The sequence below is a fragment of the Athene noctua genome, chromosome 1 (genome assembly GCF_965140245.1).
Source record: "Athene noctua chromosome 1, bAthNoc1.hap1.1, whole genome shotgun sequence".
Classification (NCBI taxonomy): Eukaryota; Metazoa; Chordata; class Aves; order Strigiformes; family Strigidae; genus Athene; species Athene noctua.
Window position 1 is genome coordinate 92,541,589 of NC_134037.1, and position 17,868 is coordinate 92,559,456.

Sequence of the window (17,868 nt, forward strand, 5' to 3'; positions counted from 1 at the left end):
CAAACAGCTTTTGAGAGAGAAAAATTACATCAGTGAAATTTATAGTAGCTGTAATCCTTGGACAAAAACACTGCTGCTTTCACCAGAACTGTGTATTATCAAACAACTGAAAAAGAAACCCAAACAGTTGTCTTTTAGACAGTAATTTAATTTTTGTTGCAGAAGATGACTTAAAACCACAGTTACTTTGCAGCCCACCACAAAATGTCCTGAAGCTAAAGCGAACATTTCAAACTATTTGTACCACCTTTGGAGTTTGACCTTAAAGATAAAAATCTCTTAAACTGGGAAGATGGTAACATATTGTCCAAAATTCAGGAGATCATTCCATCTTTAAATAGACTGAGCACAGAAAATAAGCACTTTGGATAGTGAAGAAAATGTGCTTATCCAATTGCTTTGAGAAACTGTCTGAAAGTAATTGTAATGATGTAAATTTATACTTTGAATTCAGTCAAGTGAAAAGCTTGTATTTTTCAACTCCAGAAGCAGAAATGATTCATATAAAAGACAGCTTTATTTTATTAATGTGATATTTTCTCATAACTGTGCATTCAAGTAGAATGCCCAGGAACATGGGCCTATTTCTATAAGACAGAGCTTTCTCTTCTACTTCACTGCAAAGGTAGTATCATCTCTACAAACAAGAAAGGCTTCTACTGAAATTCAATGAAAAGAACTTCAGTACAGAAAAAGAGAATTGTCACAATGTCAAAGTTTTCCTTGCCTATGCTAACCCTCTTGCAGAAACAGGCAAACCACCGGTTATTGCTATGGTTAATTTGTTTCAATAGCATATATAATTTATCTCAATCCATCTCAGATTAAATCCAATAACTATTAACCATGGTAAATCATTGAAGAATTCCCTAAAACCAAAGAACAAGAAGAAAGGTGCTACCCACTCATATCCAAACTAATTTTAAAATAGAAAAGAAAAACTATTTTAGTATAGAATGCTGTGGTATTTAGGACAGCCCTAGATTTAGAGCAACTGAACATAATCTGTTGTGCAGACATCTTGACAACAGTCACATATAGCAGCTAGTAAACAGACACACAGGAAAACCCTTGGCTAGGACTTACCTTAAGGAAATTCTGCAATGCTTCTTCTACTGTTGAAGTTGGTGGAGTCCCAAAGAGAGCAGCAGCTACTTTCTTTTCAATCCATGATAACTGAGCTACCTATAATAAGGAGGGGGGGGGAAGTCTTTAGGGTTGCTTCTCAGTTTTGGAGTAAATCCTGTGCCACTTATAGAACCTATTTTGCAAAAGAACCCGTAAAGGAATGTTTTATACTGTTGATGTGCCAGCTCAAAGCATAGCCTATAGAATTTGAGATTCTGTTAACAGGAAAATTTACAGATTAAGAAATACATGACAAAACACCAACATGATTGATATTAGATTATTCCATGTATAAAGCTTAAAGTACAGTTTAGGTTTCATAAGAACTTGCCCTTTTTTAAAAACCTAAGGCTAGAAATAGTGCTTTAAACCTGTTAACGTTTTTATGAGACAGTTTAGCATCATAGTCCATGTACTTGACTACTTTTCAACATTACAAAAAGCTGTTGCTACAGTCAAAATGGGAGTGCTTTTGGTGCTTGTAAAACAAGTTCATTTATTACAGAGAAGCAGGTGACAATCTGTTAAGAAATAGGATTCATTTCTTCCTCTTAAAATCTGACAAATAAGACTTGCCAAAGACCTCTTCTCATTTCAGGAAGATGGGCTGCTATAAAAGGACTTCAGGGAACTGTCATGTTGTCACACAATGTACATGATTTCTTGCCTTACATATATTGACACCTGACAGAAACTGCTCTGGTTACTGCCATAAAGTATTTGGCTCCATCACCTAACCTGGCGAAACACACCTCACATCTCTAATAAAGGATGGAGCCACTAAGAAATGCAATATGAAACTGGAGCTTGTTTAAGTCCTGAAGTGAAGTTACCCCCCTTTGGAGAATTGTACTGTATCTGTGAAGTTGGGACTTCATTCCTTCACATCAATATTTGAACCACAGCACTGATGACTCCTGTTATAGCGGAGTCTACAAAAACAAAGTTCTGTGTTTTCCTAGCAGTTTCTGGCCTGATTTATGCAGAGACAACACAGAGAAGGGATACACACAGGCAAAGAAAGAGATCCTCTCATCAGAGAGCTGGAGGTGAAATATGAGTCACTTAGTGACATCTCTTTTTTCAGAGGGAGTTGCAATTCAAATAACAGAGTTGAGTCTTGAATTCAAGTCTGTCCTTCTGCTGTAAAAACCAAAATGGTTTTGGATAGCTTTAGATTATTCCCACCTTAGTCCCTGGCTTCCCAAGCTCTTCAGGGCTGTTGCTGTTCCCCCCGCCTTCTCCAGCTAAATTCAGCAACTATTCAGTAGATGCCAGTTAATTATGGTAAAATGTAAGAACCCATCCACATGTAACTATCCACAGCCATCCACGTTCTCTTTTGAACAGACATCAAGTTCTATGTACTTCTTGTTGCAAACTGCCCTAAAAATACCACTGCAAAGACTACAAATACAGGCCAGCACGCAACAGGAACATGCCTAGAGGGCCATGTTTTCTCATTTGGGCCCCAATGACTCTAGCTACATCAGAGCAACATTGCTTGGAGACAAAAGGCATTGTGATCAAGTCTTGCTGGTTGTTCGTCAAGGTCCAATGTCTTATTTGTTAAATGCCGTCAGTAAGTCTTTCACATAAAAACCACTAAAAATTATATTCCAGAGAGAAACAATATTAAGAAAATAAAGCTTTTTTTCCATTCTCTCTCACAGACCACTCTTGAAGCCTCTTCTAAGGGAATAAAGTATTTTTTACAAAAAGCTCTCCAGCAATCCCAGAGTTCTAACTGAAGTAACAAGACGTTTCCCCTCTCTGCACTGCAGTGCTTTCACACTCTGTTACAAACTGCAGTATGGTGGTTAAAGCTTTAAACTGTAGGTATGTATCTAATTCCCTTACACACTTCATTTCCCTACCTGCTCTATCGTTTATGAGACATATTCTGCATAAGGATTTTTGCAGAAGTATTGTTTTCTTCATGCCAATCTACTGCTGCAGTGTTCTCTATTCTTTTGGAAGAGGAATGGGGTTTCTGTATTTCTAGGTCCATCACATCAAGGAGGAAAAGGGGGAAAAATAAAGGGAATGTATATGCTTACACTGAATTCTGCAAGACCACACAGCACCCTGGAGATACACATACAGGGCTCAAATACAATTACCACACACGTGTCTGCTGTTATGCAACAGCGAGGAAACAAAATTGCAGTTTTTCCATGTGGAGCTATAATTAAGTATTGAAAACACAAGTTCTTCCTGGCAGTTGTTTTATTTTCTCACAAGATTTAATCAGCACTGATTTACTGAGGTTTTAGTCCTTATTTTGTCTGGCTTGGGTGCTGCTTTGCACTATTCAAACTTCAAAAAGCCCAAACATATATGCACTTGGCCATTTTTATATTACAAATACCACCAACCTAAAACAATGTTTAAAAGTGAAATGTAGGTATGCACAATAGCGAGTTTTCTTTAATGTGCACTGGCTTTAGCATTATTCTTTGTGACTATTACACAGATAGTCTGAGAGTTCTGTTGTGTTTTGAGCAGACTTATGTGCCACTGGCTTGATGCATTCATTGCAGCTAACTATCTATCCATAAATGAAGTGAGATTTTTATGTGAGTTGTCCAGGTTCCTTGCACGGTCAATATAGGCATTCTATTAGACAATTCCTCTTCACCTACGTTAGCCTGGGATAAACACTCCTCTCTTTTTCTTCTTTCTTTCCTTCAACTACAAAAGGAGCATACACAATGATACCTTGTAGATGGCTAAAGATAGGTGAGGTAAATCCCATCACAACAGCTTAACCACGCCCCACCTGAGTCAGTCTGCACCCTCTATGACTCAGGTAGGACAAATGGAAAAGACCTGTTTTGTGTAAGACACAAAATTGTGTCCTGGAGCAATAATGATGAAGAGGAAATTATACCCTTTCCCTAAACACACAAGTACAGTCTTTAATTTGAAACAACTTTATTAGAGTGAATCTTATGCATGTTCAGTGAAATGGAAACATCATTCCTACTACACCAACTAACTTTATTAAGCGTTCTCTGCATGTGAGCAAGCACAGACAACAGAAACCCTGGTATAACATGTTCTAGTGTAGTGCAAATCTGACTTCTACAGTCAAGGTTACTCCAAACAGCGCAAAGCATATCTGGAGGTCCAAACAAAATCAAGTACAAAGAGACTGTAACTCATCAGCTTCAGCAGAACCATAATTTCACTTAATGCATATTTCAAGAACAAGACAGGACAGCAGAAAAATAAGAAAAACAGCTACTGCAGCAAGTAATAGCTACAACGACAACAAAATTAAAGAATGAAGATTGCCCTTGCCCTACAGATGATTTCCAAACCTTAAGTGACTTTTGGTTTTGTTAGGTCTCCCAAGCCCTGACGTCAGTCCCTGAAGCAGCCTGAAAATTCCTAAGAGCACTGCAAGGAACACTGTGTTTCCACAGACTATCAGGTTTTAATGTATTGGGTCACTTGAGGAGCATCACTCCCCAGCTGCCACACATGAGGAGAGCTAGTCCCACTCATTCAAATGTGGAAGAACAAGGGCCTGAGGAACCATCAGCCAATTGCTGAACTTCCCTAGGGCTGGAGGGGAGCGGGTCACCATGACAGGTTGGTCTCTGTCAAGGAGAGGAGGCCACTCTTCAATATCCCAAAGCTAAGAGATGCTTTTCTCAAACAGTCTCTCCTATAGATCAGCAAGCTCTCATCCATTTATTTTACTCAAATCTGTACTAATACTAGAGATGGAAAAAGTCACCCACAGAGTTAAACTGTAGCTGACTGGAAATTTTGTACCCAGCACGCTCCTACCAGGCCTCTTGTTCCTCTAAAGTCCAACGCAAAAAATGTGGCTCTTCCCTAAATACTGGGAAAAGGGATTTGCTAACATCCCTGTCTCTTCCTTAGCCTAGGTTCAGAAAACAATCACATATGAACTAAACCAACGGCTGGAGTTTGGGTTTTTTGGTTTTGCCTTCTGTTCATTTTTGATGAGATGCAAACCCTGCCCATTGACATTTTTTCAAATTCCAGGATGTTGGACGTACCAAGGAAACTAACCCACTTGGACTGAAAATTCAGCCAGGATTGACTTGCAGCCCTAAAGGATTTCCTCCTCCAATGTTTTCTTGCTAATAGCTCACTGAAGACAGATCACACAATTGTATTCCATAAAGGAAAATCATCCCATTGATCCAGCTTCATTAAAATATTAATCGCACCTACTTAAACATCCCCAGAGATTTTCTTCTTTTTTATTACAATATATTAATGTAAAATTGTATTAAATAATTTTGCAATGTTTTGACTTCTGGAAGAGATTAAGTAACTGGATAGCACTTTTAAATGCTGGCTTCCAACACAAATATTCTCTTCTTGCCAGCTGAGGAACCAGGACAGTCTGCACAGGCATTTAGGCATTTATCCAACTTGAATTCCCTGGACTTTTCACTCTCCAGTAAGGGGAGTAGACTTACAGAGCACACAGACAAAAGAACTGGGTCAATTTGTTCCCTGATGTAACCCAAACCAATACTGGGATACACTAGAGATGAAACCAACACATGGCATGTAACCTGTGAGAAGAAAATCCTAAGAGATCTAATTTTTAACACCCCATTAGCATTTATCAGAGACTCTGATCCAGTTTCACAAATACGTGCTGTTTTGTGTCAGTCCTGTAATGGCAAGTAGCTGTAAGTCTTAACTATGTGCATACTCCATTTTAAAAGCTATTCTAAATATTTCAACACTAAAAAAAAACCCTACAAACACACATTATAAAGGATTATCAGATAATTGCACCCAATACTCTCAGGAAAGAAAACTAATTCCTATACACCATGCACCACAGGTCAATTCACTTCCAATAAATACTTCTTGCTGATCTGAAAAGCAAAGTAGTTTTCACTTTCCCTTCACGAAAACAAAACTGAAATTTGAAAGGCTCTAAACACTGTACTTATTTTAAATCAAATTAACTAACCCAAGTATATATTTAAAACATTAAACCTTCCCTAAAAGACATATACTTAACAAAGCCTGTTTCTGTCACAGAAGACTAAGGACTAAAAGTTTCATCCACCACCAAAGACATTTTAAATTAAAATTACTTTGCTGCAGTTGTTTTTCTTTGGAATAGTAACAACTGTTTTACATACTAAACACTGGCTTGCTTTGCTTACTAGATATTTTAAAGTATATTCATTCCAATTATACGGTATCCATCTTTTCCTAACATCATCACCAAAGCTACCCTGGAAAAAATTACCACTCTGTAGAAGTTCATATCAGCTCTGGAAAAGGAATATTAAAATAACATTTGGTAGAGTTCTGCAGTTATCCATTATTAGTGGTGTTCCATTATGTTTGCTCAATGCATAAATAAATAGGGGTTTTTTTCCCATTGTCACCTCTGCAAAACAAAACAAAAACCATTAGAGCTATACGTGGCTTCTTGTACACACAGCAAGTCTCTCAGGCAAAATTTTGCCCATTATGATACCTACAAAACGGTTGGTGAAAATCTTGCCTACCTGATTGGGATACCAAAAGTAATTTTCTAACAAAGCTGAGATGATACACACATCAGAACAGAATCTTCTTCTTTTGTATAGCTCTACTGGCTTTATAATGATAAGAGAAATAAGAAACAGCAAAAACTGATTTTTAGACCAGGTGTCACACAATTGTTACTGGCTCTGCATGAGACTCAAACCCCCACTACTGCAAGGCAGTGAAAATCCAGCTAGTCCCTCCTGCTGGAAGGTGCTATGACACTTTGCATAAGCTTCAGATATGGCCCAGTGAGAATAACTGCTAAGAAATTTGGCATTTCCATACCATTGCTCTTTGTAAAGGACTGTGTCACACTGAGGAAGGTGAGAAATGACAGAGCCAAATTCTAGCAAAACACAAACAAAATAGCTTTTTCTGGTACAGCATGCAGTCTCTAGATATAGATTTCAGCCTTCAATAAATCTTCTCCATTTGCCTACCCTATATGTTTAACCTAAAAGTCTGTTCAACTGATTGTCATCTGGAACTCTGAGTTACAACACTTGAAGCATCCCTTTTTACAGACTCTATCGCTATACCTATTTTTTTCAGTTTGTCAGCCTAAAAACAGCACTAGAAGATAGTAATATGACCCCCCAACATTAAATGGGGAGTGAATGAGAAATGTCTGACTATACTAGGAAGACTTACGTACATCCGGTTTCCCAAAAGTGTTACCAAAGACTAGAGAGTATCAAACACTAGTTATCTTTTTTAACTGCACTGCTTCAGTAGAAGAATATGTGACTAAAACTAGACAATAATACCCCTGGAAGCAAAACTGACAAAAGAACAAATATAGTGACCAACCCTAACTTGATCCCAAAGTCAGCTAGGCTAAATGTAAAAGCTAACCATCTTTCCTCAGTCATCCCTTTTGTTTCTTTAGTTTCCTCACACTGGCCAACACAGTCTTTCCAGCTTCAACCTCTGCTAGACTAAACAGAGGGTCTAAGAGGAGCATTATCACTGCATCTCCGGGTACCAGTATAGAGAAGGAGCAATAAATGAAATTTTCAAGCACCCTATCATAATCCCTACCCTGAAGAAGTATTTGGAACCAATGTCCCAGACAACAGTCTAATATGAAACACCACAGTTATAGAATAGGACCAAGAAATTTGCCACAGCTTCCACAAGCTCCTATGACTATCTACATCACATGCATGCCCAAAATCTGTGTTAGTGGATCAGCACAGAAACCTACTCATACAGTCTGCTATAACAACTGAGGATATCACCAACTTCACTGGGCTAGGATTAAGATCTAGCTTCCATAGTAGAACCTCAAAACTAATGTTCCCAAATGATGGCCTCTTCCTGCTACTACATGTGTATAAACGACAGTACGTTTTTAAGAGCTGACAGCCCCAGAAGTTAAAATAAAATAGTCAAAACCAAAGTACTCAGTCCTACACTTGCATTTATTTCTGCTATGAAAATCTGTTCTAAGTGTTTCAGGTCACTAATTTATCATGGCAGAAGGCAAGAATTATTTAAAAAAAAGGAAGAAAGAGAAATCAATTCCAGTGGCTATATCTATTTAGGTGGATTGTTTCACTTAATAAAATGTAGGTCAGGTCATACCCTAAAGCAAATTCTAATCTGTGGCTTTAACGTTCAGTAAGGAAGCCCTGCATAGGTGCTGCAAATGTGGAACATGAGTTTGTAATGATATAGTGCAACAAACCACGTGTATTAGTCAGGAAGTGGTGATTGTCACTAAACTGAAACAAGAGTAAAAAACCAGTGCAATAAAGAACAAAGTGAGGTGTACTGAGATTACATGTAAAGTTTCCAAAAGCGGTAGCTCAAGTGAGAAATAAGCCATAAAAAACATCTGGGAGTGTTTGACAAACACTCAAACACAGACAAAGTGTGCAGTCAGCTGTTGCACACAGCACAGTATAAAAGTGCTTAAAGAATGACGGGAGAAAGCGGTGCTCTTCGAAGGCAGGACAGCAAGCATACCATAGGACAATCTTCAGCAACCCACTTTTGCATAGCTAATGCTGGTATTCAAGAATACAGTGTGATGAAAAGTAAAATGAAAAGCTCTTTGAAGAAGCTGGTGTCATTACTTATTCAAGTCAACTGAGAAAAAAAATGTAGTTGTTGAAAGCTCTTTCAAAGTTAAACCTACGATCTAAAAAAACTGCTGAAAGGTTATTTTGAATTAAATCTTGTTGCAGATAAAGACAAAGTTAAAGGCTACAACGTATCATCGCAGCTTGCTCTTTCCAGTTTGCAGGCACTTCCTAGTGACTGGCACTTGAAGTAGCTGGAGAAAAAATGCAGGGCTGGAATTCACTGCATATTAGCAGTTATTATTCTGAGAAGCCTCCCAGTGATTTTTTAGAGTGTAGACTATGCAAGAATATTTTCTTCTGATGAAAGATTCCTCACATCACTAAAGATGAAGCAATAAGGATAGTCATCTGAGCCATCAAAGATGTGGTCTTAAGAATAAGACAAGTCTCATATTACAAGCACAAGCACCATTTATTCTAAAAAAAATTTAAAATTAATCAACAGCTAAGTTTGTAAGACAATTATTTTAATTTTTCATACATGAGTAGTTATCACTATGTCATTAACACAATATTAAAAAGCATCTGTTGTGTTGTCATAACACAAATTTTATCTCTTGCAAAAATTTTCTGTGAATGATAGATTTTTTTGCCTGCATCTTTGCTGTGACTTTCTCCTGGAATTTACCAAGTCAGTATGGTAGCCTTGCTGCCACAGTCATAATCCCACAGCATATAAACGCATTTAACTTCAGTTATGGATGAGATATAAAGTTACCAAAAGGCTATGTTACCAGCCCAAGGTCACCCAGAAAGTTTGTGGCCCAATAAAGAAATTAAATAAAGGCTCACAATACCAAAGGTCACCCTTCCTCCCTTCCAAATATCAATGACTTTTCATTCATACATTCAGATAAGAAACCTGAACACAGCGATGAGGGACATACAAGCACAGCTTACTTAATGTACATGACAGGAATGGGCAGCAGTTAACATCACATGTGGGGAAATTAATTCAGGAAATGTAAACGTACTGTTTCATTTAGCTCAAAACATCTACTTTAAGAAACAACCTTTGTATTAATTCCCACTATTTAATTTCAAAGGCAGCATCATTATTCAGTATACTCAATTCATACATTAGATTAAAAAAATCAACTTACTGAATAGCACCATCTTCCATGTAGGTAATATAAAAAAGGATCTTGAGGCTTAAGTTCAATAGCTTTGTCTAGGTGCTCCTATTAGAAAGAAAATCAGTGTCACTTCAGATGACAGCTTAGCAAGTGTGTTTACATTCTAAGAAGTTTGCTGCAAATCATAAGCAAATTCAGAAATCCTCTTCTGCTGCATTCCTTTTCTAATTTCCTAAAAATATTAACTAACAACCCCTTTCCTCATGGAGGGACACGATAACAAAATTTTTTTAGCAACTTTTCACAAAATGCAAGAAGGCATGCTCTATTTAGAACATGACTAAGCAGCTCTAAAGTTCAGTCAAAACACTCAAGAACTTTTGTCTTAAAAAGGCAACAACTTCCATTAAATTAATTTTATTTACAGTTAATATTAGGAAACTGTCACACACTAAATCACTGAGAATGCAAGCACTCTCTTTGATAGATCTTACATGCCAGCACCCATCTCTTCCACCCTGCAGTATGACTACCCCAATGAAATGGTACATGACAAAACAAATTGTTACTATAATGTGAAATTCAGAAAATAAAATGGTTCTGTTTATAGTGAAACCATAAAACCTATAAAGTATCTAATGAGGTGCTTCTTCCAAAAACGTTTTCATTACAGGTCATGACTATCTTTCTTTCTCTCTTTAATTTACTAAAGAAAGCTCTTACTGCTCAGCCTGAGTTTGAAGAAAAAAGAACTATGTTATTTCACACCTAACTACTATTTGCTTCTCAAAATAATTTTCACTTTTAAGGTTTCCCCCCCCCCCCCCAGATATCTCTGTTTTTCTAATTAAGACAGTCACTGAAGTATCTGTTATCCAGATTCAAGAGCCTGTTATTGTATCATTTTGTCCACAAACTATTCAGACAGGAGCTATGTTTCGATGCTATTATTTTCCCAAATCCTTTATATTTCCAAATGATTCACACGGTTTTCAGTAATTACTTGTGAAGTGGAAAACCTCCCTGAAAAGGCTACTGCTAATGCTGCAGGCTCTTTTTAAACTCCATCCTTAAACAACTACAGCACTTTTGTTATTTGTCATTTTCCCTTCATTTCCAAATTGTCCCAGTGCCTGGGGCTTAGCTCACTTGGCACAGCTCAGATGTAATTAATGCTCTCTCATAGGAAAGCTCCGCCACACTCCAAGCCCTAACATGGACATGATGTGATAGAGACCCATCCCAGGCATTCCCTGGGAAGGGGAACATGTCTGCTGCCTCTCACTGACACGCAGAAAGGGGCGACACCGGCTCGTAGGGCAAGGGATCAAAACCACCTAAGCAACGCCAAGGACAAGGAAGGGGAGAGTAGCACATGTAACACAAAATGCTAACTCTAACAAACACAATTACCTTTGAAAAGACAGTGTTAAAACTATTATTACCTCTTAAGGGTGACATGAAGTATTGATTGCAGAACTGTGTTAATTTATCATTTAATATTTCATGGGTTTATTTTCTAAACAGAACTGCCACTCTGTTTTCTTCCCCCCTTTGACTGAAAAATAAAACTGAAATCTTAATGCTGTTCCAAGAATCCTACCTCAGTTTTTATATTCTGTAAGCATATCATCTATTTGCATACATAAAAATAAACTTTTTCACTTTAGCATCGGCACCAAAATAGACCTGTGAGGCTGAATTACTGTGTTGGAAAAAAATCTGTCTTAGACACTATGTAAAGAAATAATTTAAAGGAATATCTTAAAAAAAACCCCAAACCCTACAAAAACATACCTTAAAGAGATAACCATTCCTGATTTTGTTTTGTACACTTTCAAACTGAGACATATAGCCACACATAATTGCAAACCTGAGAGGGGAAAAGAAAAACACACACACATACTTTTCATGATTTAAATAAACCTTTGAATCAAATTACAAAATATTTCAATACCTAATCCACAGATTAACACCTGGTTTTTTTCCATCTTGATTGCTGGACAGAAGTTTGGCATGAGCTGTACATATTCAGGAACAGACAAAAACCCGAACCAAAATAAAACAAAACAATAATGGAAACAAGAAGTTTAAATGACACTGTTTGGGATGTCAGTGAAGTGGAGTGAAAAAACAGGGATTTCTCCTCCAAAATTTCTACCATTTAGGTCAGAGTGTAACACTTCCAAACTCACTCCAACATTGACAGCAGCTTAACTGGACACATTGTGCTCTGCATTGCAATGCACTAGGAACATAAACACCATCAGACACGGTACCTCACCCGGCAAGGCAAATCCTTAGGGCACCCTCTGAAGGAAGCTGTGTGGATCTCAGAAATCGGTCAAAGCTGTCTTCTACCCTTCTCAAGCATCTTGGTGCATTCCTGCACCTCCAGTATTTTTAAAATATCTTTAAAATGATTTAAAAATATACACACATATTCTGCTCTAACAGGATTGCTACTGCTATTACTAGCTGCCTCTTACTAAGGTTACTATTATTACAAACTGGGGACACTGATGGTGATTTTAAAAAAGTGAGATAATTTCTATTAAAATTTTGTATTGTTAAGCAGGTATAAATGAAAATATTTTCAAAGGTCCCTACCTGTAAAGATTCAGATTTCTGAAGCAACACTGTTGTCTTATCGACACTCCATCTAAACTTCTGTTGCTTTTTCCTTAATATTTCAACAGCTATAGTACCTACTATGCATAAGGAGTCTCCTACACAGATGTCAGCTGTACTTTCCTTGGACCTATCTGCATTTCCATTAAGACAACTTTGCATTTCTGTATAAAACTAACAGAAGCAACAAAGATATATTTAAACAGCATAAGCTAATACAGATTATTTCTCTAAATTTTTCAGAATTTTGCTTTTGTATTAAAAATTTTACAACAATGCAATATCAAATTAAAACAAAAATTAATCCTAAGGGGAGAAACTAAGTCGAAGTTCAGAGGAAAATGTAGAAGTTATGCAAGAAACTGCCCGAGCTAATTACAGTAACAAACCCACCATGTGTATGGCACAGACAGTTTTTAAGCATTACTAAACCTCAGCTTTCTTTAATTTCTTTATATAATGTAATTATTCAGGCTCCAGTGAATCCTCATTAAAATGTCACTGCATAACATAACTAAATAAATTATTTTATTGCTTACAGTTATAGCTAATGATTTTAAGTTAGAAATACTCATGCTCCAGGTTGTTACATTTTTATTCAGTAAGCGTTCCCAGGTACAGGGTGCGAGTCAGCATAATAACTAGTTGAAGTTGTAAGATCTCCAGACAGACTGTCAAACAGCGTTGAACAGATGTATGTTGTGACCAATGTGCACTGAACAAAATCCAGCTAATGGCACCACTACTTCTGACATTTAAAGCTGCAGGGGGAGTGCAGTTCATATGGGAACGAGCTGCAATTGAGGGGAAAAAACAAGGGGTGGGGGTCAGGAAAGTTCAGGTATTTAGAAAGAGGGGGAAGGTACTGAAAACTTTATTAGGCTTAAGTAACTCAGGCAACGTTTCCCCTATCCCCTTCACTCATTAAGTGCTAATCAGATAAACTCAGCATACCATAGCTAAACGGATTGCTGCTACAAAAGAAAACAATGAAAAGCGAACAAGCTAATCCAGCATCTTGCAGTATTTCCCTGTCTGTGCGTGACAAGAAAGAGGGCCTTAGTTTAAACCAGTTCAAAGAAAAATTTCTACTTACAGCTAAAATCTTTGGGAGGGAAATCCCAATAAAATTTTTAACAAATGAAAAGTAAGCTAACCTACTAACTTTAAATACTTTTTTTTTTTTTTTTTTTCCCAAGGAAAAAATAAGAATGTCTTTCATGCATTAGTGGTTTGGGGGTTTTTTTCTGTTATACTTTTGAACTAGGCTATGCAGGCAATTGACATAAATCAATTATTTAATTTTTGGAGTTCTATGACATTTCACATATTCATTTCATTTCTAAAAAAAAAAGATTTTTTTTCTTCCAGAAAATAATTTTTAGGCATTGTAAATAATTTTCATAGTTTTAAAAAACAAAGCAAACTTTATTTGCACTAAAGCATAGGATAATATTAAGAAAACGATCAGTGAAAACGAGGAAAGAACTAACTAGAAATGACTCCATCTGGTTTTTGTCATTCAATCCCGAAACCACCTTTCCAGAGTTCGGGCCCAGCCCTGGGCAAAGCGGAGCCCGAGGCGGGAGCGCGGAAGGGCGGAGGCAGAGCGGAGCTGCCCGGCGGCCCGCAGCCCTCCCTCTCCGCTGACACCCGCCCCACCTCGTGGTGACACTCGGACACAGCAGCCAGCCCCAGGGCCTGGGACTTTCACAGGTTCTTCTACAGCGCCACTTTGTGAGCTATCATAAAAATTGGGGGGGAAATGAATAAAAAAAAATATCACACAGTAATGTTCAAATATCCTGTGAAATAGGTAAAACTTACGTATCTTTTGCGAGAACAAGTGATACTGGCTTTTCTCACAGCCATTGCCTGCCTTATGCCCTTTGAACATCAAGATTAAAATACCACTTACAGTACCTTCACAGAGAAAAACAAAGAGAAAATTGTACCTAGTGCTGCAAAGAAGTGACCTAACTGCTGAGCCGATGCTACTCCTGAATAATGTAAAAAACAGCCACAGACATGTTCATCTAAATGAACATAATGATCATAACCTCACTGAGACAGACACAGTACTTCTGTAAACATAAAAGCATGTTACATGCAGATGGAAGAAAAGTTACTGAAAACTTTGTGTAGAAGCATAGAGATTAATTACTCACAATACCTTTTCTAAGCACAAACACAATCAAACTAACTCAGTAAAATCAGGGCCATGCCCCTTTGATACAAACGATGCCACTAGAACTCGGACTCACAAGAAGCCACAGTTGACAGAGATGGATGCCAAGTGCCTCCGTGGCCCTCATGTAGAGGGGTCCAGATTAAGGCGGATGAGAGTTTTCCTTTCTGGTATTACAGAATTTCTGTATGTACTCTGACAAGATAAAACTGCAAAGGGGCATACCTTACCTGCCGCAAAAGGAGGAACAGAAGGTTGATTCAGTGAATTTTATCAAGTATGTTCACAAGCAATCTGAATTTTAATACCAAAAATGCGGAGAGATGCCACCAACACTTAGACCCTGGCAACCACAACTTAATCCATATGAGATGGATTTACAGAAAAGATTTAAATCTCAAATTAAGATTAAGCCACATTAGGACACTCAAATACAGGAAGTTTTACCTGTTCCCTGATAAATTTCACAGGTCCAAAATCAGAAATAATATTCACCTTCCCAGGCTTGTTCCTCCCTCTTCTAGATCCCCTTCCATGTATCCCAAATCCAAAAACCCCTCTTATTTCATGTAGACTTTAAAAATATGTGGGTACAGGGCTTACATTTAGAAGTCTTGGTCTCCCTTCTAGCAGCCTAGTATCAACAGCAAAGATTTTCTTAATTACAATTGTATGAATTTTGTGAACAGGAGCAGAGTTTGTGATATTTACTAATAACAAAGAACTTAGTTCATCTGTTTCACACTGATTTTTCACTCCATCCTCTTCATGTGAAACACATTTAAGGTGTAAGATAGTACATGAGAGACCCTGTGAAAAGAAAGTTCATTTCCATTCCAGTTATAAATGTGTTCCTGTGTCTCCCCTTCTCTGCACAGCTCAGTGCATCTCATCTTATTTCTTAACCATCAACTGCCTCACCACTTTCACACACTCAGTATTCTGACAATCTCTGCAATGCAGCCCAACCCTCAGACTTTCTTTTTAATCTGACTTCAATGAGCTGTCAATTCCCGTGTAGGGAGATTTTTTCAAATTACGTTACTGTTTATGACCTGTTGCATTATCAGTCCATGCATACTTAAAATTGTATCACTTTCCTACCATGGTATTTTATTAAAGTTTCCATGGAAAAGTAGAGTATCAGTTTGATATCACCTTCCTCATGGTGGTGAGGGCACAGAAAGCAGTGGCTAAGAATGTAAGAGACTGCCAATATACAAAGTAAAATGTGCCAAGGTGCAAACTGAAGTATTTAGGTGGGGTTTTGTTCTTTTTTTTCCCTTTGGTTTGGGTTTTGTTTTCTTTTCTTTATTTTTTTCTTTTTCTTGGAATACAACTGAGTCTACATTGTAGAAATTGGCAGAGATACAGTTTTTATATTAAAAATTCACCAGAGCACCAAAGCTGAGGTCCAGGGAAACATCAGATGTAGGGCACACACTTGCATAGGTGATGTTTGCAAAAACACAGAAAAGCTCAAATTTTAGTTAAAAAACCCACCCCAAATTAAGGGTATTTAAGAATTCTGGCTTAATAATTTATTGCAACACCTACAATATACCAAAACAAGTAAAAAAGCTGCTGTTAATGGATATTAACAGAAGCACCAGTAGAACATGTGGATGCCATGTTCTGTATTTCTGAGGCTGTGGAACATTCAATTGTGTTAAATTTCTGCCTTCCGGAAATTTAACTTTTATTTTTATAACAGATATTTTTAGTTGTTACAGGTGCAAATACAGTCTTGAAGAAATTAGCAGGATATAGTCTTCACAAATGTGGAAACAGAGTGAAACAATAGCTTTCAGAGATAATAACACAACGATTCTCCTTGACAGAAACATAGTAGGGATCACTAGGTTGCCACTGTTATTTCCTCTGTGACCATTCTGGCAAAAACCTTGTCGTAAATAGATCATTTCACATTTCAAACCTAACTCCTTTGCAGTTTGCATGAGGATGCTGTAGTGTTTCACCAAGGAACTGCTATTTCAAGAACCTCTTCCCAGAGGATGAATCATACTTCTCCTCACAGGCCTGAGCTCAGTCCCTTGTGAAGGGCTACTGTCATGCAAGTGCCAACATCTGCTACCTCCCTTCAGCAAGGAGGGAAAACTTGAAGAAGAGACCATGAATGCCCCGAGGCATAGCAACATTTCTGAATTGAAATATTCCACTGGCCTGCCCTATAGTAAAGAAAAAAGTAACAAAATGAACGAACCCCCCAGTAGATTGTGATTTCTTTTTTTTGCACATGAAGTGATTTTTGTCAGATCTAATCACTAATCCCAGCAACCACACAGACCTAATGCATGACCTTCCACCATATGCTCATTTAAACACCCTAACCAGAAATACACAAGAAGCTATGCATGCCTCTGATCCACTTACTACAGAACAAGTTACAGCATTTCAGAAATGGCTTCTGAATTTGCCTTGCTGTATTTTAAATTATTTTTACCAAAATAATTAAGTAATTTAAAGATTATTGACAAAGATTAAGCATAATTAACAACAAAGATTGCTGTAAAACTTTTTTATTCTTCCCACGAATCAAATACAGGGCAAATAACTACTAACCTGCAACTTTGTTATACCAAGGTTTGACTGAAAGTATTTCTGCACAGGGTATACCTCATGTAAAGTAAGACTGTATGACAGACACAGATGCTTGTAGCTTGTGAGTTATCTGTCTCTTCTAAGTTTACATAACAGATAATTAAGGGCAGAAGGTTACAAGTATTTAGTTAGAAACATGGTATGGATTTAATTTTAAAAGTTGTCAGTAGTTTGATAATATCCTTCCATAAGAACTACATTTTTCCTGCTCCTGCATAGCTGCCCACATTTCTGCAAAATAACCTAATTATATGAGTTTAAGAACTTGACTTTATCATGCTGGGTAGTAATAGCTCTTAAATTTTACATGTTAATCCATTCACTGAATTCCAGGAGAAAATTCTGATTGGATCAAAATAATAGTAGACTTTCTTAGGAACCATCTTCTGAGCAGTTTTCTGCCCTGTTATGGGTGAGTTTACCACCAATGGTATCCCGGCTTGTGTCAGCAATAGCGTGGCCAGCAGGGACAGGGAAGGGATCTGACCCCTGTGCTCGGCACTGGTGAGGCCGCACCTCGATTCCTGTGTTCAGTTTTGGGCCCCTCACTACAAAAAGGACATTGAATGACTCGAGCGTGTCCAGA

General features: G+C 37.6%; 1 protein-coding gene across 2 annotated transcripts in view; it reads right to left on the bottom strand.

Annotated features, from left to right (window-relative positions):
• The window catches only part of RMDN2 (regulator of microtubule dynamics 2), a 48,522-nt gene that overhangs the window by 11,995 nt on the left and 18,659 nt on the right, over positions 1–17,868 (bottom strand). Inside the window, exons 6-8 of one of the 2 annotated variants that reach the window (XM_074925713.1) lie at positions 11,639–11,714; positions 9,869–9,946; positions 1,087–1,185 (exon numbers count right to left, since the gene is read on the bottom strand). In XM_074925713.1, coding sequence (XP_074781814.1) covers positions 1,087–1,185; positions 9,869–9,946; positions 11,639–11,714 — 253 coding nt within the window. The remainder of the gene's footprint in view (positions 1–1,086; positions 1,186–9,868; positions 9,947–11,638; positions 11,715–17,868) is intronic. The other variant, XM_074925722.1, reaches the window with a different exon arrangement.